Source organism: Trichosurus vulpecula, chromosome 4 (genome assembly GCF_011100635.1).
Source record: "Trichosurus vulpecula isolate mTriVul1 chromosome 4, mTriVul1.pri, whole genome shotgun sequence".
Classification (NCBI taxonomy): domain Eukaryota; kingdom Metazoa; phylum Chordata; class Mammalia; order Diprotodontia; family Phalangeridae; genus Trichosurus; species Trichosurus vulpecula.
The window spans coordinates 256,991,649-257,014,641 of record NC_050576.1 but is presented as its reverse complement, the minus strand read 5'-3'; the positions used below and the strand labels follow the sequence as shown (position 1 = coordinate 257,014,641).

The window sequence follows — 22,993 nt, the reverse complement described above, 5'->3', positions numbered from 1 at the left end:
TCCACTTAAGGACACAGATAGTATCAGAGATAAGATTTGAACCTAGGACCTCTGACTCCACAGCCAGTATTCTTTCCACTATTCCAGGCTACTTATGAATGAAAGAGGGAGTGAGTGAATGGCAGAATTATTCACTATGCCTGATAAGTGGACTTGCAAGCTAAATTCTGCCACAATTTCTCTAAATAAAGGACCAAAGCAATGTTAAAAAAAAAAAAGGAGAAGGACCTATATGTACAAAAATATAGCAGCTCTTTTAGTGGTGGCAAAGAACTGAAAATTTAGGAGAAGCCCATCAACTGGAGAATGGCTGAACAAGCTGTGGTACGTGATTTTGTAATGGAATACTACTGTACTTTAAGAAAAATCTGGCAAGACTTAGATGAACTGATGCAAATGAAATGAGCAGAATCAAGAGAACATTTTTCACAGTAACAACAATATTATATGATGATCTACTATGAATAACTTAGCAATTCTCAGCAATGTAATGATCCAAGGCAGTTCTGTAGGACTTATGATGAAAGGTGCTGTCCATCTCCAGAGAAAGAACTAGTAGAGCCTGAATGCGGATCAAAGATACTTTTTCTTTACTTTCTTTTTTATCTGTGTTTTCTTTCACAGAATGACTTACATAGAAATGTGTTTTGCATGACTATACATTATAACCTATGTCAAAATGTTTGCCTTTTTGATGAGAGGAGAGAAAGGAGGGAGGGAGGGAATTTGGAATTCAAAATTTGAAAAAAAAAAAGTTAAAAGGAAGCCCCGCCAACAAGCATATAAGTAACACAAGTAACAGGCAGCTCAAAGTGAGAAGAACACTCAGAGGTCCTGCCCAACACACGTCAGCAGGAACCCTCTCTTCAACATTCCAACCAAGTAACTATTCAATGACTGCCAGTCTATCTGGTCAGTACTGACTGGTAGGACATTCTTTACATGGAGCTGGGATCCCCCTCAATCTCTGGTTCTGTCTGGGGCCAAGCAGAACAGGTTAATGCCACTTAACTTTAGACACAGCTCTGTCTCCCCAAGTTCCGCAAGCCTTTTCTTCTCCAAGTTAAACACTGCTAGCTCCTTCAATCCATTCTTATAAAATATGGTTTTAGAGTCCCCTCATCCCCCAGGTCACCATCTTTAGCTTCTCTCCAGCTTATCAATGTCCCTATCTTCAAGAAGTTCACATTTTTATTGGGGCTTGGGGGGAAGCAACACAGAAGCAATTAAATGCAAAGTCATCTTAGAGAGAAGGGATTAGCTAGCAGTTCAGAGTACTGGTAAAGGCCTCCAACAGAAGGAGGGATTTGAGCTGAGTACTGGCAGAAGCCAGGAAAGTGAGGAGGTACGGTGAGGTGGCAGACAGAAAAGCCTAGGGATAGGGGACAGCCAGTGAAAGACGGGAGTGGCACATGTGAGGAATAGCAAGAAAAACAACATCACTGGATTGCAGAGTATATGGAGGAAAGTGTAAAAGCCTTGAAAGGTGGGAATAGGCCAGGATATGGAGGGCTGTAAAAACCAGCTGATCCACTGGATTTGATCCTTAGAGGTAAGAGGGAGCCAGAGATGCTCACTGAGTAATGGGTTGACATGGTCAGACCTGCACTGTAGGAATATCACTGCCGCAAAGGAGTGAAAGATGGACTGGAGTGGAGAGATAAAGCAAGGAAGCCAACCAGCAACTATTGCTATAACCTAGGCCTGAGATAATGAGGGCCTACATCAACAGGGCAGCTCTCTACACAGAGGGAAGGAGATATTTAGGAGAGACGTTGGGGAGGAAGGAAGGACAAGACTTTGCTATAGATTAGGATATGTGCATTTATCTGTGCAAACTAAAAAGACATTAGCTTTTCTGGTTGACAGATCACATGGGCTGACAGTGAGGTCTTTTTCAAAATAACTTTTATCAACCCAAGTGCTTAGAATTCACCAAGCCCAAGTGGTGATGTATTAAATGTGTAAAATGCTACTAGGTACAAAAGAAATGTAAAACAGCTAGGTGTCACAGTAGGAAGACCGTCGGACCTTGAGCAGGTCCATTACCTTCAGCCTGTCTGTTTCCTCAACTGTAAAATGGGGATGATGACTGCAGCTGCCTTGCAGATGGTATCTGTAAAGCACTGAGCACAGTACCTGGCATACTGTAGGCACTGCATGAATGCTTCCTCCTTTCCCTTCCCCTCCAACACTGCTCTTCCCTCTCCAGGTTTTCATGATGCTCATCTCCTGCTTCTCCTCCTCCCTGTCTGTTTTGGTCTCATCTCCAGCCCTGATCAAACTTTTCCCCATGCCCCCTGGCTCCATGTCAAGGCAAGGGAGGTGGAATACTCATTGTACCCACTGTCACTTCCAGGTTCTCCCTCTACCCCCATCCCTCAGGAACCTCTCTACTATTCAATCAAAATTCTAGTGGCTGTTGTCTGCCTATCTCCAGAACCACCCCCTTCTCTCCTCAGTGAATTCGGTGCCTGCCTCACTGTCTTTCTCTCCTCAATTCCTGCCCTCACATGAGTGACTTCAACTAACATACTGGTGGCTCCTTAAATATTCTAGTGTTTCTCAGCTTCCTCATTTTCCATGCTCTATTCCTCTGCCCATCTCAGCCTCATACAGAGACAGTCAGTCAATAAACATTTGTTAAGCATCTACCACGTGCCAGGCACTGTGCTAAGCACTGGGGACACAAATAAGAAAAAGACAGTCCCTGACCTCAAAGAGCTTACAATCTAATGGGGGAAGACAGACAAAAGGAAGATAAAGAGTGTGTGAGGTGGGGGGCCAGGGAAGGTATTCAATGAGGAGACAACAGAAAAGCTAGAAAAGTCCCAAAGTACTACAGTCAAGTGAGAAAGGGGATGTTCTGAGCTGAGCGTCCTCCTGAAATGGAAGTTTTGGAGTTCATGGTTCCAGCCTCCAATCAAAGGGACAGAGTGGGTGCTGAGGTAGAGTACAAAGGCCAATGGTCATATCCTTGATCTCACGGTCACCCAAAATGCACAAAGTCCATGTTTATGAATTCTGAAATTCTCTTATCTGATAATAATCGGCTGTAATTTCACCTTTCCCCTTGCTTTGTAACACCAAATCCTATTTTCCATCCATGCCATGACCTTCAAACCTTAACCCCTCAGTTCTTTCTCAGGCTGTGCCTCCTTAGTGAATCAGTCCCACTCTACACCTTCCCTTAATCAAGCCCCTGGCCCCCTGCCAAGACCTTAAGTCCTAGATCACTCTCATCATCTGCTGCTTCTGCTCCTCTCCATCCTACTGAAGGAAATTGGAGAAAATCACAAAACCACACGAATTTATGTTACAAAACCTCAATGGGGCCCTCACTATGGCAAAGCCACCTATAATTCCTTAATTAACTCACTATCCCACATGCCATGGCAGTTCTTCCAAACCTCTTCATCACTCTTCAATTTACCATGTCCCCCTTTCCCCTTCTCTCTCAGCTGAGAGCCATGCTTCACATTTTACTGAAGAAACTGAATCCAATTGCTGTGAGCTCCCTCTTTACCCCTTCTCATTATCTATACCACCCAGTTCCCTTTTGCCACTATCTACTCCCTCCCGTCTCATGTAATGATGCATGCAGCCCTTCTCCTTGCCAAGGCCAACCCCTCTACATGCACAAATGATCCCACTCCATCTTGCTCTCTTTTTGTTTTTTTTAAATTCAATTTTAAGTTCTAAATTCTTTCCCTTCCTCCTTCTCCCCACCACTAAGAAGACAAGGACAATACAGCTCAGTACAGATACAGATAGGCATGCAAAATAAATTCCAATATTAGCAAAGAAAAAAGGGAAAGAGAAAGAATAAAAAAGAAAAGAAAAGAGAAAATAAAAGGTACTTCATTTTGCACTATGAATCCATCACTTCTCTATCTGGAGGGGGAGGGTATGTTTATGTTTCATCATGGGTCCTCTGGAATTGTGGTGGGTCACTGTGTTGATCAATATATTAAAGTCTTTCAAAGTTATTTGTCTTTTCTATATTGCTGTCACTGTACAGCAATTGCTCCTGTGGTTTTTGCTCATTTCACTCTAAATCAATTCATAAAAGATTTCCCACATTTTTCTGAAATCACGTCCTTTGTCATTTCTTATAGCACAACAGTATTCCATGACATTTACATGCCATAACTGGTTCAGCCATTAGCCACCACAAAAAGAGGGGCTATAAGTATTTTTTGCACATATGGGACCTCTTTCTTTTTATTTGTTCTTTTTGAGGTATAATAGACCTAGTAGCAGTATTGCTGGGTGAAAGGATATGCAGAGCTTAACAGCATTTTGGGCATAGTTCCAAACTGCTTTCCAGAAAGGCTGTACCTGTTCATAGCTCTACTAACAGTTCATTAAAGTACCTGTTTTCCCATTGCCCCTCCACCATTCACCATTTTCCTTTTTCCTTTTGGTCAACTTGGCCGATTTGCTGAGTGTGAAGTGTTACCTCAGAGTTGTTTTAATGTGCATTCTCTAATTATTAGTGATTTAAAGCATTTTTTCACATGGCTACTGATAGCTTGGATTTTTCTAAAAACTGCCAACTCGTATTCTTTGACCATTTATTTGACCACTGGGGAACAGCTCGTCTTGTTTTAAATTTGACTCAATTCCCTATATATCTTAGAAATTAGACCTTCATCAGAGAAATGTGCTAAAAATATTTATTTCCCAGTATCCTGCTTCTCTTCCAATTTTAGCTGAAATGGTTTTGTATGTGCAAACCTTATTTAGTTTAACGTAATCAAAATTATCCATTTTACCACCTGTTCCTCTCTATCTCATTTGATTGTGAATTCTTCCCCTATCCACAGATATGAGAATTTTCTTTCACGTTACTCTAGTTTGCTTATGATGTCATCCATTAAATGTAAATCATGTACCCATTGGCTTATCTTGGTATATACGATATTGGTCTATACTTAGTTTCTACCAAACTCTTCTTCCAACAGCTTTTGTTGAATAGTGAGCTGCTGCCCCAAATAGCTGGGATCTTTGGGTTTATCAAACAGCAGATCACTCTGTTTATTTGCTTCTATATACTGTATACCTAATCTGCTCCATTGACTGACCTATTTCCTACCCAGCAACAAATTTTTTTTTTAAAACAACTATAGCTTTGTAGCATATTTTGAGATTGGGTACTACTAGTCCCCCTGCCCCCCTTCCCATTTTTTTCACTGATCCCCTTGATATCCTTGACTCTCTGTTCCTTCAGATGAATTTTGTCATTACTTTTTCAAGTTCTATAATCTTTGGTAGTTTAATTTACTTATTCAATGCCATACCAATCAATTTAGGTAGCACTGTTATTTTTACTATATTGGCATGACCTATTCATGAGCAATTAATATTTCTCCAATTATTTAGGTCTATATCTGCCTCTCCTAATCTGTCTCCTTATACTTTATCTTCCTCCATGCAGGGTACAATCCTGCAAAACTGACTTTCTTGCTATTTCTAATACAGATAACTTCACCTCCCAACTCTGCCTGTTCACTGGTTGTTCTTTATTCTTTGAATCCTCTTCCTCCTCACTTTCACTTTTTGGCTTCTCTGACTTGTTTCAAAACTCAGCTTGAATCCAACCTTCTGCAGGAGGCCTTTCTAGTTTCCTGAACTACTGACACTAATTTCCATCTACTCTGTATACATCTTGCAGTACGTAGTTTGTATGTTGTCTCTCCTATAAGAATGTAAATTTTTTGATGGTGTGGACCATGTTTTTGACCATTTTTGTATCCCTAGGGTTGCAGCAAGTATACAGTAAGTGCTGGCATACCGAAGCGCTTAATAAATCCTTATCAACTAAATGACAGCAATATATTTTAGTTTTCTTATCTGACTTTCTCTCATTTGGTTTGAACCAATACTCATTCCCTATGGAGGAAATTAAGATGTACTGTTACAGTCCCCATCCTCAAGGGGCTTATAATCTAATTGAAATAAGATACAGACATGAATAACTAACTATAACACAATGTGAAACAAGGTAGGGAATGAAGGAGAGGTAGCAATCACTATAGGAGTTCTGAAGAAGTAGTACTTGATTTGAACCTTGAAGAATGGCTAAGATTCCAAAAGACCAAAAAGTAGGGAAATAACTCCAGGTAGAAGGAAGAATCTCAACTAAAATTCAAAAGTGAATGAGTCAAGCATTTTCATAGAATGGTTAGGAATTCCAGTTGGCTGAAGCACAGGATTCATGAAAAGCAGTGAAAAGTAAGCCTGGAAGGCTAAGTGTAGAAGACTTTAGATGACAATCTTTTTCTTAAAAGATTAATTCAATTAGTAAAATGCAGCTAGTGAAGAATTCTGAGTAAGGAAGTCAAATGTTAGAGAGCTGCAGAAGATGACTATATCCAGAGGGGGAAGAACAGGGAGAAGAGGCTATTTCAACAATCCAAGTTAAAACACACTGACACAGTGATCTAGAGTATGGCAGTGGAAACTGAAAGGACCAATCAATCAATCCAATCAACAACATTTATTAAGCATCTATTCTTCTGAGACACAGACAAGAGATTTTACAAGTAGAAATGGTAAAATTTGGCAGCTGATTACATAAGGGAGACAAGGGAAAGAGGAATAAAAATAATGCTGAGGTTTTAATCCCAGGAGCCTAGGAAAATGGTGGTACCCTTTAAATGAAATATAGAAGTCAAGAGGAAGAAAATAATACACACTTATGCCACTTTAAAAATAAATGGTTTACCTTAAAACACTTACTTCTCTACTGCTGATCGCTTCTGTGACTTGCTCTTATAATTTAATGCCATCTTAGTTTCCATTCCTGTATATATTGCAACACCTACAAAACAAAATCAAACTTGGCATTTTTTATAAGAAAAAAACCTATATTTTTGCCAATAGAATTTGATTCATTTGAGATTACATTCTATCAATCCAACACTGGAAAATAATGCATGTTTAAGGCTGGTGTAAAAAGGCAAGGAATAAAATGGGATAACCAAGTTATTTATTACAGGATCGCCAGATTTAAAACTAGAAGACACCTTAAAAGTTGGTTAGTCAAAACTAAATTAAAGTGTAATACATGTCTACTTATTATCTAATACCTGATGTAATGAGGTCAAGAAAATAAGAAAAGGGATTGGCCTTGGCAGAGTTAAGGCCCTCTCTTAAACAGTCACTGATTAAGCAAATGAATCAAGGAGTAGAGAATGAGGGATGATGTTCAGAGATTTTGAGATGCTGAATGAGGGAAAAGAGGAAATGTGAAAATTAGTGTCTATTTTCTCATGTAGGACGTGAAGTCCTTTCTTAAGGGGAGGGAGGAGGGATGATTTAGAAGGGTTAGAAAAGATGTTATGAGGAGTGTGAGTATCAGCCAAGGAAGAGAAAAAAGACTGCTATGGAACAATGAGGGCCCAGTAGAGATCAGATAATGAATTTGTAGTGGCCCTAGTCAAGTCACCAGACTTCTTCCACTGACAGTCAGCAGTATGCATAAGTAACAGGTGATGAAGCAGATGATGGAGTGGAGCAAAGCAAAAGGGATGGCTGGACAAAAGGGCAAGTTCTTCAAGGGTAAAGGGCAGCATACAGTTGGATTTATTTACTACAAGGTTAAGATCCTTGTGTGTAGCTGAGCCAGAAAAAGGGTACTAATGATGGGAGACAAGGATGATGATGACCCAGGAAGTCAGAAATGAGGGAGGAAAAGAAGCCTACAATCCTGGAAAAGGAGAGAGGTGCCATGGTACAGCAGAAAGAATATTGGATTTGAAGTTAAAAGACCTGGGTTCAAATACTGGTTCTGTCACATATCCTGTGTTAGGCTGGGCCTCGGTTTCTTCAAAATGAGTGGATTAGACTAGATAGTTTCTAAGGTTCCTTCTAACTCTAGACTTGTGATCCAAAACCAGGCTCTGAACAGTGTGAAGAAATGAGTAAATCGAATCACTCAGTTATTTTTGTGATCAAATCTATTAGAAATACACATTTCAAAACATGTTATTTCTCAGTTACATAAACAGCTACTTGGAGGGAAAAAACCCTCTACCAGCCAAGTTTGATATATGAAGTATGGGGTCCAAATACCTTATAGAAGGGCTTCTAGAAAATTATAAGCAATAACTTCAGATTACAAGGCTTGCATTAAAGTAATAAAGGACTATTTATCTAACAGAAAGAAAAATAAGTCAAAGATACAGCTGTGATGCTAGATCACAACAATTAGTAATATATAGTTCTGAGGATGCCAGGATGAGAAAGAAGTATTACAGAATTACAAAAACTCAAAACAAATTTATGAAAAAAAGGCAGCAATTAGCAAAAAATTTTAATTCTACTGCTTTGAGGCATATGGTGGCATTGACATGTAAGTCATCAGTCTTGATCAACAATTAGTAGTTTAAAGTTAAAGGTCTAATCAGTTCAGCTAAGCATTAAGGCCTTTCTTAATTTATTTCTAAGTCTGAGACCTTAATATTCTGCTTCTACAGGTGATCTAGATGGACAGAATGAACCTCCAATGCAAGACTGCCTAGTGATATCAGCACAGCGCATCTAGAGGTGACAGTGAGGAACAAGGAGCATGTTGAACTTCTCCTAGTGTGACTGGGAAATGAGAGAAGATGCACACTTAGTACAGGAGACAGAGGCCAGGGATGTGGTATCTTCTAGAAGGTAACTAGGTTTTCGTGAGTATAAGAAGATGAAAGGAAGAAGTTTACGATGAAGGGAACCTTGTTAATGACAGAAAAGAGGTTCCACAGAGCAAAAAGAGTTAGACAGAGCAAATTAGGGATTTGGGAGGTATAAAGTTGAGATGGATGGGAATGAGACAGTGAGGAGAACTCAATTCACTTACAACGTAGTTCTATTGCATGGGCACAAAAACAATGTCAGAAAAAGCCTCTAAATGATTAAATATAGAAGGAAGGTAATTCATATAAAATGCAAACATAAAACAGGAGCCAGAAATATCAAAACATAACAATAATTCCATCTATTTATTTCAATGTTGTGTGCACTTGGAAGAAAATAAGAGGTGACACAAGGATTTTTAGTAAAACATTCAATGCACTGAAATACTGTGGTTCCTAATACCCTGTGTGAAGACTCAGCATATTTTTAGAATAGGAAGTTCTTTACCTTTTTTGGGTCATGGACCCCTCTGGCAGTGTAGCGAAGCCTGCAGACCCCTTCTCAGAATAAAGTTTGTAAACTGTATACAGTAAATTACAAAGGATTACAAAGCAAACCAATTCTATTGATATATGGTTATCAAACTATTTTTAAAAGCAAGTTCACAGATCCCAGTTTAAGAATCCCTGCTCTAGATCACGACTTTTAAAATGTCTACAAACCAAAAATTTCTTTTGTGTTCTTTAATCTGGCTCCACGAAGCAAGAGACTTTCAGGTCCAAGAGGTCTAAAAAAGCAAACACACAAAAAAAGTAATTAAAAATTATTAGATTCCAAAATACTGCCAACTTTAAGGTTACACATTTAATTCTCATTTATTGTGGACATAGACATGAAATGTCTATTATAAATTAATATCCCAATAATATAATAATCCCAACATTTACAAAAATAATTTCAGCATAATAAAAACACAACAAAAGATTTCATCAACTAATGAAAGAAAAGATTTTCCAAGTGGTATATAATGGATAGTTTTAGACTTGGAGTCAGGAAGATATGAGTTCAAATCCTGATTCTGGTACCTACTAGCTATGTGACCCTAGGCTAGGATCTGAAGTCAGATCTTCCTGTCTCCAACCTCTAAACCCCGTCCATTATGCTGTGCTATCCCAAAAGATAAAAGGTGAAAGGATATGAACAAGTTTCAAAAGAAAAACTGCAAACGATTAACAGCCATATGAAAGCTTGCCACAAATCATTAATAAGAGAAAGAGAAATTAAAATAATTCTGATGCAGAGATTGACTGACACCTAGCAAATTGTAAATGATGACAAAGGATGGAAACAGCCACTACTGCAGGAACAGGAAGAAAATAAGAACACCAATACATTACTAGTGAACTTTTAAAGCGATTCATCCATTCTAGGAAACAATTTGGAACTGTGAGAAATGTTCATGTGTTCTGATCTAATCTAGCCCCTTCATTTTACTGATGAGAAAACTGAGGCCCTGAGAAGCTATGATGTGATCCACAGCTCCAGGTCTTGACTCCGAAGCCAGTTCCAATTCCACTGTGCCATATGCCCCGCAGTGCCTAAGGAGCATGTGATACTACAAGGCCTGGAGCTCAGGAGGGACTGGAGGGCTGGGTATACAGAGCTGAGAGGTATTTTCAAGGAAAAAAAAGACTGGTGCCCAAGAAACAGTATAAAAGATAGCGCTTTAAAAAGCAGCCAAAAACTGAGGTGGGCTGGTTATGGAAGAAGAATGAGGAATCAGCAGTCAACAGCCCCCTGATATGAAGAAGGCCTCAGTATGTTGGCTGAGCCACCTCTGGAGGTTTTCATGGGAAAATCTAGACAAGGATCACACAGGCTGAGGTGGTGTGTGACAGGCATGGAAAAGGCACTGGATTTGGAGACAGAAGACCTAGGGTTAGGTCCTGGCTCTGCCACTAGTTACTTGGAGTGTGACCTTAAGGAAATCATTTAATCCAGAGATTCCACTAGAAAGGCAGCACACATGCCAAAATATTGACAGCAAACTGAATATTTTCAATTGACTGTAGCAAAAAAAACTGGAAGTGTTTAAACAGCAAGTCTGTCCCTTGGGGAATGGCTTTTAAATTGGGTCATATAAATATGCCATGAGACTACACAGAGCTACAATACATAAACGAGGAGAACGGTAAAAGGAAGGTGAACGCTGAGTCACTGTAATGAACAGTCTGGGCATGTTCAACAGAGAAGAAACACTTTCCTCTTTTCCATAACAAGCTAAGGGCTCAGTGACTTGGAGGGCCATGCACGCTTGTCAGGTACAGTGATGATGCTGGGTAGAGTTGATAAATTGTTTTGGTTAAAATAGAGTGTTCGTTTTGGTAACATGTTTAAAGATGATGCAGCTAAAGTCAAAAGGCATCAAAAATCCATTTAAAAAAAGGAATTTGATATAACAAAACTTGTATCTTACCTTACAATTTCTTCCATTTGTTGATTCAGTATCATTCTTCCAATGAATCTACAAAAGAAGTCAAGATATTACAAAAATACAAAATATAATTTTAAATTTATTCATAACATCAATAAAAGACATTTTAGATCCAGTCTCTGCAACAGCCTTCCACATACAAACTGGAAGGTACGATGAGAACCTCTGGCTTCCTTCAAAACACAGGTGCCCTCTACAATGTCTCTGCTAACCCCACTAGTTTTTAGGGCTTTCTTCCTCCTGAAATTATTTAGAATACTTTGTATTTACATAGCTGTGTACATATTGTAATTTCCCATCCCACTCACAATAAGACTACAAACTGTTAAGGGTAGAGACTGATTAATTTTTATTTTTGTCTCTCTGGAGTCAAGCACAGACATTGTATATAGTAGATAATTAACAAAGATGCATTAAATTAAATTTGTTGAACTAGGAGATACACGATGGCCATAGTTTCTAAAAGCAATGATTAAGTCACAAATCTTAATGACATGACAAATCCTAAAATAAATTTTACACATCTGATTTTTAAAAATTACTTTTGTGGGCTATTCATGGAAATTAACAGATAATGTAGATAGACATATACATATAGGCATATAGTTATTCATGTGAATGTATAGATATCTATATATTATTCCAGCTTCATAATATACTATAGATATTCTTATGGAAAAGATGAAAAGATGTGGACTAGAAGATAATACAATTAAATGAATTTGGGAGTAACTGAACAGCTAAACTAAAAGAGACATCATTATCCATGGTAACTCAGAAGGAAACTTCTGGTGGAGTGCTCCAGGTTATCTTTGTTTAGCCCAGTACATTGAAACAATTTTATCAATGAACTAGATAAAAGCATAGAAGATATCCTTATCATATCTGATGATAATACAGGTCAAGAAAGACAGCTAACACATTAGATGACAGTCAGGAACAGAAAATAATACTGATGGGCTAGATGGGCTGAATCTCATTAAATAAACTTGTACAGAGATAACTGCATTGCAACTGCATTTGAAAAACATTTTTACAAATATAAAAGAAGGGGGGCGGAGCCAAGATGGCGGCTGGTAAGCACGGACTAGAGTGAGCTCCGTACCGGAGTCCCTCCAAAAACCTATAAAAATGGCTCTGAACCAATTCTAGAACGGCAGAACCCACAGAACAGCAGAGGGAAGCAGGGCTCCAGCCCAGGACAGCCTGGATGGTCTCTGGGTGAGGTCTATTCCACACGGAGCTGGGAGCTGGGAACGGAGTGGAGCAGAGCCCAGCCTGAGCGGCGTGGACGATCCAGACCAGAAGCCGGGCGGAGGGGGCCCTAGCGCCCTGAATATGTGAGCTGCGGCAGTTACCCGTCCCCCCTCGACCCACAAACACCAAAGACTGCGGAGAAGGTTAGTGGGAAAAGCTGCGGGAGTGGAAGGAGTTCGCGGTTCGGCTTCCAGCCCCGGAGGCAGCGGAGGTGGGGCAGCTACGGCTGTTGCTGCTTCCGGCTCCAGGCCCACCTGGTGGGAGGAATTAAGTGGCGGATCAGAGCAGGAGTGCAACAGCCTGCTGAAGATCTAAGCCCAGCCCGGACTGGGGGTCCTTGGGGAAGGAGGAGTGCGGCTCTGACAGAGCTGGCACCTCCCCGCCAAACGTAGAACATAGAACTCGTAAGTCTACAAGCAGTCATACCCCACTGAAAAACTCAAGGGTCAAGTCAGTTGGTTGGGAATATGGCCAGGCAGCGAAAACGCACCCAGATTCAGTCTCAGACTTTGGATTCTTTCTTTGGTGACAAAGAAGACCAAAACATACAGACAGAAGAAGACAACAAAGTCATAGAGCCTACAATCAAAGCCTCCAAGAAAAACATGAACTGGCCCCAGGCCATAGAAGAACTCAAAAAGGATTTGGAAAAGCAAGTTAGAGAAGTAGAGGAAAAATTGGGAAGAGAAATGAGAAGGATGCGAGAAAATCATGAAAAACAAGTCAATGACTTGCTAAAGGAGACCCAAAAAAATACTGAAAAATACACTGAAGAAAACAACACCTTAAAAAACAGACTAACTCAAATGGCAAAAGAGCTCCAAAAAGCCAATGAGGAGAAGAATGCCTTGAAAGGCAGAATTAGCCAAATGGAAAAGGAGGTCCAAAAGACCACTGAAGAAAATACTACTTTAAAAATTAGATTGGAGCAAGTGGAAGCTAGTGACTTATGAGAAATCAGGATATTATAAAACAGAACCAGAGGAATGAAAAAATGGAAGACAATGTGAAATATCTCCTTGGAAAAACCACTGACCTGGAAAATAGATCCAGGAGAGATAATTTAAAAATAATTGGACTACCTGAAAGCCATGATCAAAAAAAGAGCCTAGATACCATCTTTCAGGAAATTATCAAGGAGAACTGCCCTGATATTCTAGAGCCACAGGGCAAAATAGAAATTGAAAGAATCCATCGATCGCCTCCTCAAATAGATCCCAAAAAGAAATCTCCTAGGAATATTGTTGCCAAATTCCAGAGCTCCCAGATCAAGGAGAAAATACTGCAAGCAGCCAGAAAGAAACAATTTGAGTATTGTGGAAACCCAATCAGAATAACCCAAGATCTGGCAGCTTCTACATTAAGAGATCGAAGGGCTTGGAATGCGATATTCCGGAGGTAAATGGAGCTAGGATTAAAACCTAGAATCACCTACCCAGCAAAACTGAGTATCATGTTCCAAGGCAAAATATGGAGTTTCAATAAAATAGAGGACTTTCAAGCTTTCTCAGTGAAAAGACCAGAACTGAATAGAAAATTTGACTTTCAAACACAAGAATCAAGAGAAGCATGAAAAGGTAATCAAGAAACAGAAATTGCAAGGGACTTACTAAAGTTGAACTGTTTTGTTTACATTCCTACATGGAAAGATGATGAGTATGATTCATGAGACCTCAGTATTAGGGTAGTTGAAGGGAATATCCATATATATACATATATATGTATATATATATATGTTAATGTATATATATAAGTGAATGAGTATGTATGTATATATCTATGTGTATATGTATGTATGTGTATATATATATATGTGTTTATATATATATATATATATATATATATATATATATATATATATATATATATATATATATATATATATATATATATATATGTAAAAGAGAGAGAGCAGACACAGGGTGAGTTGAAGATGAAGGGAAGATATCTAAAAGAAATAAAATGAAATTAAGGGATGAGAGAGTAACATACTGAGAGAGGGAGATAGGGAGAGATAGAATGGGGTGGATTATCTCGCATAAAGGTGGCAAGAGGAAGCAGTTCTATGGGAGGAGGGGAGAGGGCAGGTGAGGGGGGAATGAGTGAACCTTGCTCTCATCAGATTTGGCCTGAGGGGGAATACCATACATACTCAGTTGGGTATCTTACCCCACAGGAAAGAAGAGGGAGGAAGATAAAAAAAAAATAAAAGGTGGGGGGATGATGGAGGGGAGGGCAGATGGGGGTGGAGGTAATCAAAACAAACACTTTGGAAAGGGGACAGGGTCAAGGGAGAAAATTCAATAAAGCGGGATGGGTTGGGAAGGAGCAAAATGTAGTTAGCCTTTCACAACATGAGTATTGTGGAAGGGTTATACATAATAATACATGTGTGGCCTAGGTTGAATTGCTCAACTTCTTAGAGAGGGTGGGTGGGAAGGGAAGAGGGGAGAGAATTTGGAACTCAAAGTTTTAAAATCAGATGTTCAAAAACAAAAAAAGTTTCTGTATGCAACTAAAAAATAAGATACACAGGCAATGGGGCGTAGAAATTTATCTTGCCCTACAAGAAAGGAAGGGAAAAGGGGATGAGAGGGGAGGGGGGTGGTAGAGGGGAGGGCTGACTGGGGAACAGGGCAACCAGAATATAAGCCATCTTGGAGTGGGGGGGAGGGTAGAAATGGGGAGAAAATTTGTAATTCAAAATGTTGTGAAAATCAATGCTGAAAACCAAATATGTTAAATAAATAAATTGCATTTAAAAAAAAATATAAAAGAAAGCTGTGGTTATCAGACAGTAAAGTATTATTATTATTGTTGCCTTTAAAGATATGGGGGTTTGAATGAACTCTAAGTTTAATAGAGGTCAGCAGGGTGGTGTGGCAGCAAAAAAGCACATAAAATCTTGGGCTACATCTGGCAAGGGAGAGCTAATAACCCCACAGTTCTCTGCCCTGGCTAGCCGCTTCTGTAGTGCAGTGTTTGTTCTGGGGTACCGGGCACCATGCACCATAGACGGCACCTAAGAATCGGCTGCAGGAGATCTGCATGTTCATGCTAGAAAACAGAAGTCAAGAGTGGAGGGAAAGGGACATGAAAGGCTGTAGAAGAGGCACTGGACTTGTTCTGCTTGGCCCCAGAGGGCAGAACTAGGGGCAGTGAGTGGACACAAAGAGGTAAACTGAGGCTTGAAACAAAGACTAACAAAGAGAGGGCTCTAAAAATGAATGTGGCTGCTCTCAGAGACAGTTGGTCCCTTCTCTGGAAGTCTTTTAACAAGACTTGATGAAAGCTCACAGGGTGTATCATGGGATTCTAAACCTTCCCTTCTCTCCTACATTGTGCCCTCTGGAGTTTCCTTCCATAACAAACTCTTCTTCATGTCTAACCTCTCCCTTCAGCACTCCTTCCATCTTTTGGCACTTAAAAAGACTAGGCTTCCCCTTACATGACACAGCATCCCTGGCTCCCCTCTTCAGCACAGACCATACTTTCTCTCATGCTCTCTCCTAGCTCCATATAGATGTGTGTGCACGCATGCACACGTGTGTGCGCACACACACACACAGATATATCAACGTAAGCTCCTCCATTGCTCCCTGCACAAGACAGTCCATCCTCTGAACTCCACGCATGTCTCCAACTGTCCTTCATGCCTGAAATGCTCTCCCTCTCCATCTCATGCCTTCTCTGGCTTCCTTCAAATCCCAGCTAAAATCCCACCTGCTCCAGAAAGCCTTTCCCAATCCCCTGTAATTCTAAAGCCTTCCCTCTGTTTTTTATCTCCAATTTATCTTGTGTGTATGTGTATTTACACACACACATACACATATACACATACATATCTTATTTTTATATAGTTATTTGCAAATCATCTTCTCCATTATACTGTGAGTTCCTTGAGAGCACAGACTTATTTACTTTCTTTGTATCCCCTTCACTTAGCACAGTGCCTGGAACACAGAAGATGCTTAATAAAGGTTTATTGACTGACCTGAGTGTAAATATGGCTACTAAGTTCAATATAAGGGCTGCTGGGAAAAGCCATGTGAAAAATAATCAAAACACAAGGAAGAATCCCTATTTCAAACACATAAATTTTATCAGGAAATTTTGCATATTTGAAAGAAATACAGATTTTTTTTCAAATTAATGTAGTATGGCATATAAACTTTCCATTTTATTTACAGGGTTTTAAATTTTAAACTAAGAATAGTTAAATAAAATGTTGTAAAGGTATTCTTTGAAATATTATCTTTTTTTTTCTTTTTTGGAGGGGGGAAGGCAAGGCAATTGGGGTTAAGTGACTTGCCCAAGGTCACACAGCTAGCAAGTATGTCAAGTGTCTGAGGCTGGATTTGAACTCAGGTCCTCCTGACTCCAGGGCCGGTCCTCTACTCACTGCACCACCTAGCTGCCCCTGAAATATTATCTATTCAACAAAAGAAAATGGACTTTAAAGGGAAATAATGAAAAAAATGAATGAAAGGGAAATAGCATACATTCAGACCTCAATTTATGCTATAAAGTAGGAATCATGAAAACTCTTTGGAACTTGTTAAAAAAAACAGAAAAGTAAATCAATAGAACATAATAGATAACAGACAAATGAACTCAATAATCCAATGTTCAACAATCTAAGAACATAAAATACTTGGTGAGAACTCCCTATTTGATAATGATTGCTGGGAAAACGGGAAACAGTTTGCCTAAATTAGGTTAGACAAACATCTGAAACCAAATGTATTCCAAAAGGATACCAAAATGGATACATAAAATGAATGTTAGAAGCAGCACCATAAAAAAATTATGAGACACCTTTCATACCTATGGCTAAAAGAAAATTTTCAATGAAAATTAACAAAAATAATCACAAAGAATTTTTTAAAAGGTAATTCTGAAAAGAAATTAAAAAGCTTTTGCATAAATAAAATTATATGCAACTAGAATAAGAAAGGAAGTGGATGATTACAGGGAAAATTGCATCAAATATCTTTCCTAAGGGTCTGATATCAAAGATATATATGGAATTAATACCAATGTATAAGGCTGAAAGTCAATCCTCAATGGATAAATGGTTGAGGACATGAACAAACAGTTCTCCAAAGAAATGCAAACTCTTGACCAAATTAAAGACTGCTCCTAATCACTACTAAGCAATAATGCAAATTAAAACAATTCAGACATTTCATTTTAAATCCATAAAATTACCAAGGATGAAAAAAGGTCCATGCAACTTGACAGGGCTGTGGAAGGATAAGCTGCTGTCACACTGCTGTTGCATCTGTGAGTTAACATTAATATGGAAAGCAATCTGGATTTATGCTAAGAAAGTGACTGAAAGATTCATATCCTTTGGCACAGAAATGTCATGGTCAGGCATATGACACAAGTAGGTAAATGATTAAAAAAACCTATAACTTTTCGGTAGTAGCAAAGACCTGTTACAAAGCAGATGTTCATCGGATGGGGAATAAACAAATTGTGATATGTGAAAACAATGACATCACTAAGGAATATAAAGTATATATAAGCTATAAGAAATGATGAATATGAAGAACACCAACAATACTGATGCAAAGTACAGTAAGCAGAGCTCGTAAAAAAAAAAAAACATAAGAAGTGACAAGAATGAAAATTACAACAAAACCTGAAACTGAATGCTTTTAAATTATATTGATCTAACTTGAGCCCCCAGAGGAGATATGAAAATGTACCTCCCTCCCTTATTGCAGAAGCCCGGAGCTAACGATGTGGAACACTGCATACAATGTTAGACCTGATATGCTGGTTTTTCTAAACTGTTTGTTCCTCTTTTTAATTCTCTGAACTAAGGGATGTTAGATCAGGACCGACATGAGTATAGGATTGTTTCAATCTTCATATTTGTATCCCCAGTGCCTAGAAAATAATAAGTGCTTAAAAATACTCATTGATGGATTGATTTTGCTGAATCATTTTTTTCCTGGTTTCTTTCAACGCAATGTCACCTTCTACATGAAGTCCTTCTTGATCTCCCAGCTCCTTGTCTCCCCTCCCAAAATGTAGCGCATTTATTTCATATAGGTACACGATAGTTCCTTGTTAGAACGTGAACTCCTCTAGGGTAGACACTGGCTTCTGTCTATGAATCCTCAGCACTTAGCCTGGCGCCTGAGGACACAAGAGGAGCTTAATAAATGCTTTTTGATTGACTGATTTATCTTTCTGATTTTTTGATATATGGATGGCTTTCTGAGGTGTGAAGAAGACAGGGATATATTGACAATAACGGCAATATAAAATAAAAACTATCAATAAAAACTTAAATTTTTAAAAAATCACCTGTATAAGTCTGCTTCTGGCTGCTGACATTCTATCACAGCTATGAGTGTGTCCAATTTGGCAACGGTTTGCAACACTGCTGTTTCTGGAACTGCCACATGTGTCTGAAAATAAAGTAAAATAATTTTATAACAAAAAAAAAAATACCATGATTCTTGGAGAAACTCAGAGACAGAAGCTAAGATCAGGGAACTTACAAGTCACTTAGTCCAGCCCCTTCATTTTGCAGGCCAAAAACAGACCCAAGGAGATTAAATAACTTGCCTGAAGTACAGAGGTAGCATAGCATAGCAGAGACAGGTCTCTTAACTTCCAGTCTGATGTTCTTCATAGCATACCACATTTAAAAGTGTCTGTTGTTGAGTTATTTTCAGTTGTGTCTGATTCTTTGTGACCTCATTTGGGGTTTTCTTGGCAGAGATAATGGAGTGGTTTGTAATTTACAGAAAAGGAAACTGAGGCAAACAAGGTTAAGTGACTTGCCCAGGGCCACACAGCTAGCAAGCGTCTGAGGCCAGATTTGGACTCAGGAAGAGGAGCCTACCTGCCTTCTGGTCCACCACTCTACCCACTGCACAACCGAGCACCCAAAAGTTTCCTTGGCTCTATATTAACAGTATAACATCTGAAATTATTCTAAGCTTACAAGAAAACCCCAAATTCATCACCAATTAATAACACCTCTCAGGAGGTCAAATAAGACATGATTCTACTTTTAATGAACAACAATCATTTCAATGAACCAATAAAAAAAATAAGGTAAAAACATAAAAGTTAAGAACTCAAGGAACTTAAAACTAGGAAACTATCCACTTAAATGGACATTTTATTGCAGGTCATAACATCCTGCTAAATTATAGTTAGCAAAAGGTTCAATGGCAGAGAGTCTATGACAGCAAAGTAAAGAGAGGGAGATTCCAAAAGAAGTAGCAAAGAAGAGGAACCCTACAGCTACCCTTTTGAGGTGGTAGCTCATAAGTAAGGGGCAGTAGCAAGCAGGAAAATACATAAGTTGAATACTATTTATAACTAATTCATAACAACAACAATAATAATAATAACAAATAATATCTCTTAAGGCAACAATCATTCAACAAACCGGAAAAATGAGATATAATCCCTGCAGTATTCATCATTAATGAAACTCTTCAGACATTTCTGTTCATGGCATATAGTGTTGAATTGCATAAAGCCATAAAATACTGCATGCCCCCTCCATGGGATCCACTCTTATTCAAGTAGCCATAAACAAAGGGAACAAAAAGACTCAGCATACAGATTTTTGCCAGGCACTTGTACAAGTGTGTGTATGTGGAGTTACAGCTAAGATGCTGCAGATGGAAAATGAAGTGAGATCAGAAAGAAGTGATTGTGCTGCCTCACACTTAGGTGGTCAGGTGGCCTTCAAGGGGCGCAAGCTGATCTTTGACAGCCCCACTCTCCCTGTGAATATCAATATTCTAGTAGTGATGCTATATGGCTGTCTATTGTGGAACATCATGCTCTCAAATGAAACCAAAGTACAGGTGACCACAAGCTTATCCTAAGAGCAAAGTAGGCCTACACAGGCTAAAACAAACTATCGATAGTGTCTTATATTACATACTTTCCATAGATTTTGTAATTATTTTTGCTTGTACATTTCCCCCAGTAGAATCTAAGCTCCTTTAGGGCAGGGAAACAGTGGAAAGACAACTTGGGAGTCGGTAGAGATCTGGGCTCAAATCTCATTCGCTATACACCATTGTGTAAAAGTCACAATCTCTGTAAGATTCATGTTCGTCTCTAAAATTGGGAAAACACCCGAGGGATTGCGAAGATGAAATGGGTTCAATACAATGCTCTGCAAACCTTAAAACACTATGTAAATATCAGCTATTAACAAGAGAAAGGCTGGTCAAGAGTAGCAGGAATGGCAGCCCTGCTCTTCCACCATACCATTCTCCAAAAAGCTCTAGAAAATGCACTGGACCAAGTCCCAATCAGGAACTCCAAGTGAAAAATCAGTGTCATTTTCTGAGTCCAGGTTGGTCTGGCCAGGACCATGCAGCATGGATAATATCAGCATCCAAGGACTGAGGAAGAAGAAGATGGAGACTGGGGCCCAGGGCAGGGAGAGGACCCAGGGAGTTCTCTAAACTAGTGTAGAGGGCAGAAACAAGTTCACTACCTAGTTCTGGGTCAGAGATCCAAGGTAAATGGAACAGGGAAGCCACCCCCATAGGTCTTGGAAAGGAGCAATCACATGCCCTAAGCTGTGAAGAAAGCAAGAAGCAAGTGGAGAAGCAAACAAGCAACTAACATGTGGTGGACAAGGAAGAGCCTATAGTTCTGTCTCGCTAAAGTTGCAGAACTTTCCAGCTGGACAAGAGTGGCTGAGTCCCACCAAAGTCTACCACAACTTCCAGCCAGGGACAGTCCCAAAGGCATGTCCCTCAGCCCCAAACTTGGCTCAGAACTTTGCCCTTGATCATATCCCTCTGGGAGCACTGGACACTTGTAGATCCCCAGCCTGAGCTGTGTCTAGGGTCATTACCTCATTACCTCAAGAAAGGACCATACCTACTAGGCTCAAAATGAGGTGATCCCACTGCCACTGACCAAGAAAAGAGTTTGTTCTAGAAATCTTTACAGATCTTTTCCATTTTTTTTTGTTTATTCAGAATGCTCTTGTTCATCTGGATCTCTAGACAAGCGTTCCTCAGGCTTACTTGGTACTCCATTGTTTTAAACTGTTTTTGAAACTGATCCTACTCAACATCTTGTCATCCTCCTCTGTAACTTTTTCCAAGTGGGCTTATATCCTAAAAATGCTCTTGAATGCAACATATCTCTGCTTAGCAAGGAGATAACATCTTTGATGGCTGAGGTGATTTGGGGCTCTTATTTCAACGACAAATGGCACTAGCAACATCTTACTTTACCATTGGTGGCTCAGTAGGTAAAGCACTTGAATTATAGTCAGGAAGACCTGATGTAAAGTTAGGCTTCAGACACTTACTAGCTATATGACCTTGGGCAAGTCACTTAACCCTGTCTGCTTCTGTTTCTCAAAATGGAGATAATAGCACCCACCTCTCAGGGTTATTGTGAGGATAAAACAAATGCCCAGAAAGTGCTTTGCAAACCTTAAAGTGTTATATAAATACTGGCTATTAACTAGCTATTATCTGGATTCTGTTTATTTAAGTAGGTCAAGGAGGAGCTATTTTCATTTTATGTAACTTCCTTCTTACTTTATCCTTTCTCTAATTCAGTATCAATTCTATACTTTGCTCTAAGTCAATCTGATGCCAACAGGCAGCTGTTTGCAAAATAATTCCCACATTAGTAACTAGTTTACTATTTGAATAGTAGTACAGAGATCCAGAAATTCGGAAGAGACAAAACCCAAGAAGGACCTAGCAATTAAATCCATGGCGTATAATATCTATACATGCACAAAATGTATATATGTACAAAACAGGAGACATACGTACAAAATGTGTGTAACAAACACGGAGACCAACAATTTGCAAAAAGACAAATTTGACCTTATAGGTTCAAGTGCTACTCAAATGCCATTTCTTTGTGACATGGAGGAAACCCTGGGCTCTTAAAAGCTATTTGGGTCAAGTACAAGTTCTGAGATATTTTATCATGCTGGAGAAACTCTTAGTTAAGGTCCAGGCAACAAATTATATGTACTTTCTAGGGAACAACTTAATTACGTATGGAGAGACTCATCATTATTAGGTCAGCCATATTTGGCAATGAATTCTTAGACCGTATCAACCAAGGATCAAAGGAAAAGTATAAAAGGGCCTTCATTCCTATGTGACCCCTTCCTACATCTAAGATGGCAATGTCAGAAAAGGAAGTAAAGCTAGTAAAGATGACATAGTTTTTAGATAGCACATAAGCATTAACTTGACTGTTAGTATTCTAACAGTTATCTCTATATGTGAGATATTTGTCCAATAACTAACTAGTAGACACTGTGCTGGAGAAACAACCATGACATTCTTGGTACGAAGAAAACCAAGTAGAAAGAAGGAAATTGAAAGACGAATGGCTCACAGGTTTCCTTTGGAAAAATAAACAAGTTGGTGGAATTAGTTTTATTGTTCAATCAAAAGCAACAATAAATATCATTTTGTGGGACATTTGGTATTTCATATTATAATGCTTATAAGTAATTTGCAAAGACATCACCATGAAAATAAATCATGCTTATCCACTAGTATCTGTTAAAAAGGATGAAGTAGAGCTATAATACGAAGAACATGATATAAGATCCTCCAGATTAAA

General features: G+C 39.1%; 1 protein-coding gene across 1 annotated transcript in view; it reads right to left on the bottom strand.

Annotated features, from left to right (window-relative positions):
• Positions 1 to 22,993, bottom strand: part of ATP11B (ATPase phospholipid transporting 11B (putative)) — a 139,325-nt gene that overhangs the window by 57,919 nt on the left and 58,413 nt on the right. Inside the window, exons 7-10 of the mRNA XM_036756529.1 lie at positions 18,704 to 18,807; positions 11,105 to 11,152; positions 9,351 to 9,415; positions 6,745 to 6,826 (exon numbers count right to left, since the gene is read on the bottom strand). Of these exons, the coding sequence (XP_036612424.1) occupies positions 6,745 to 6,826; positions 9,351 to 9,415; positions 11,105 to 11,152; positions 18,704 to 18,807 (299 nt within the window). The remainder of the gene's footprint in view (positions 1 to 6,744; positions 6,827 to 9,350; positions 9,416 to 11,104; positions 11,153 to 18,703; positions 18,808 to 22,993) is intronic.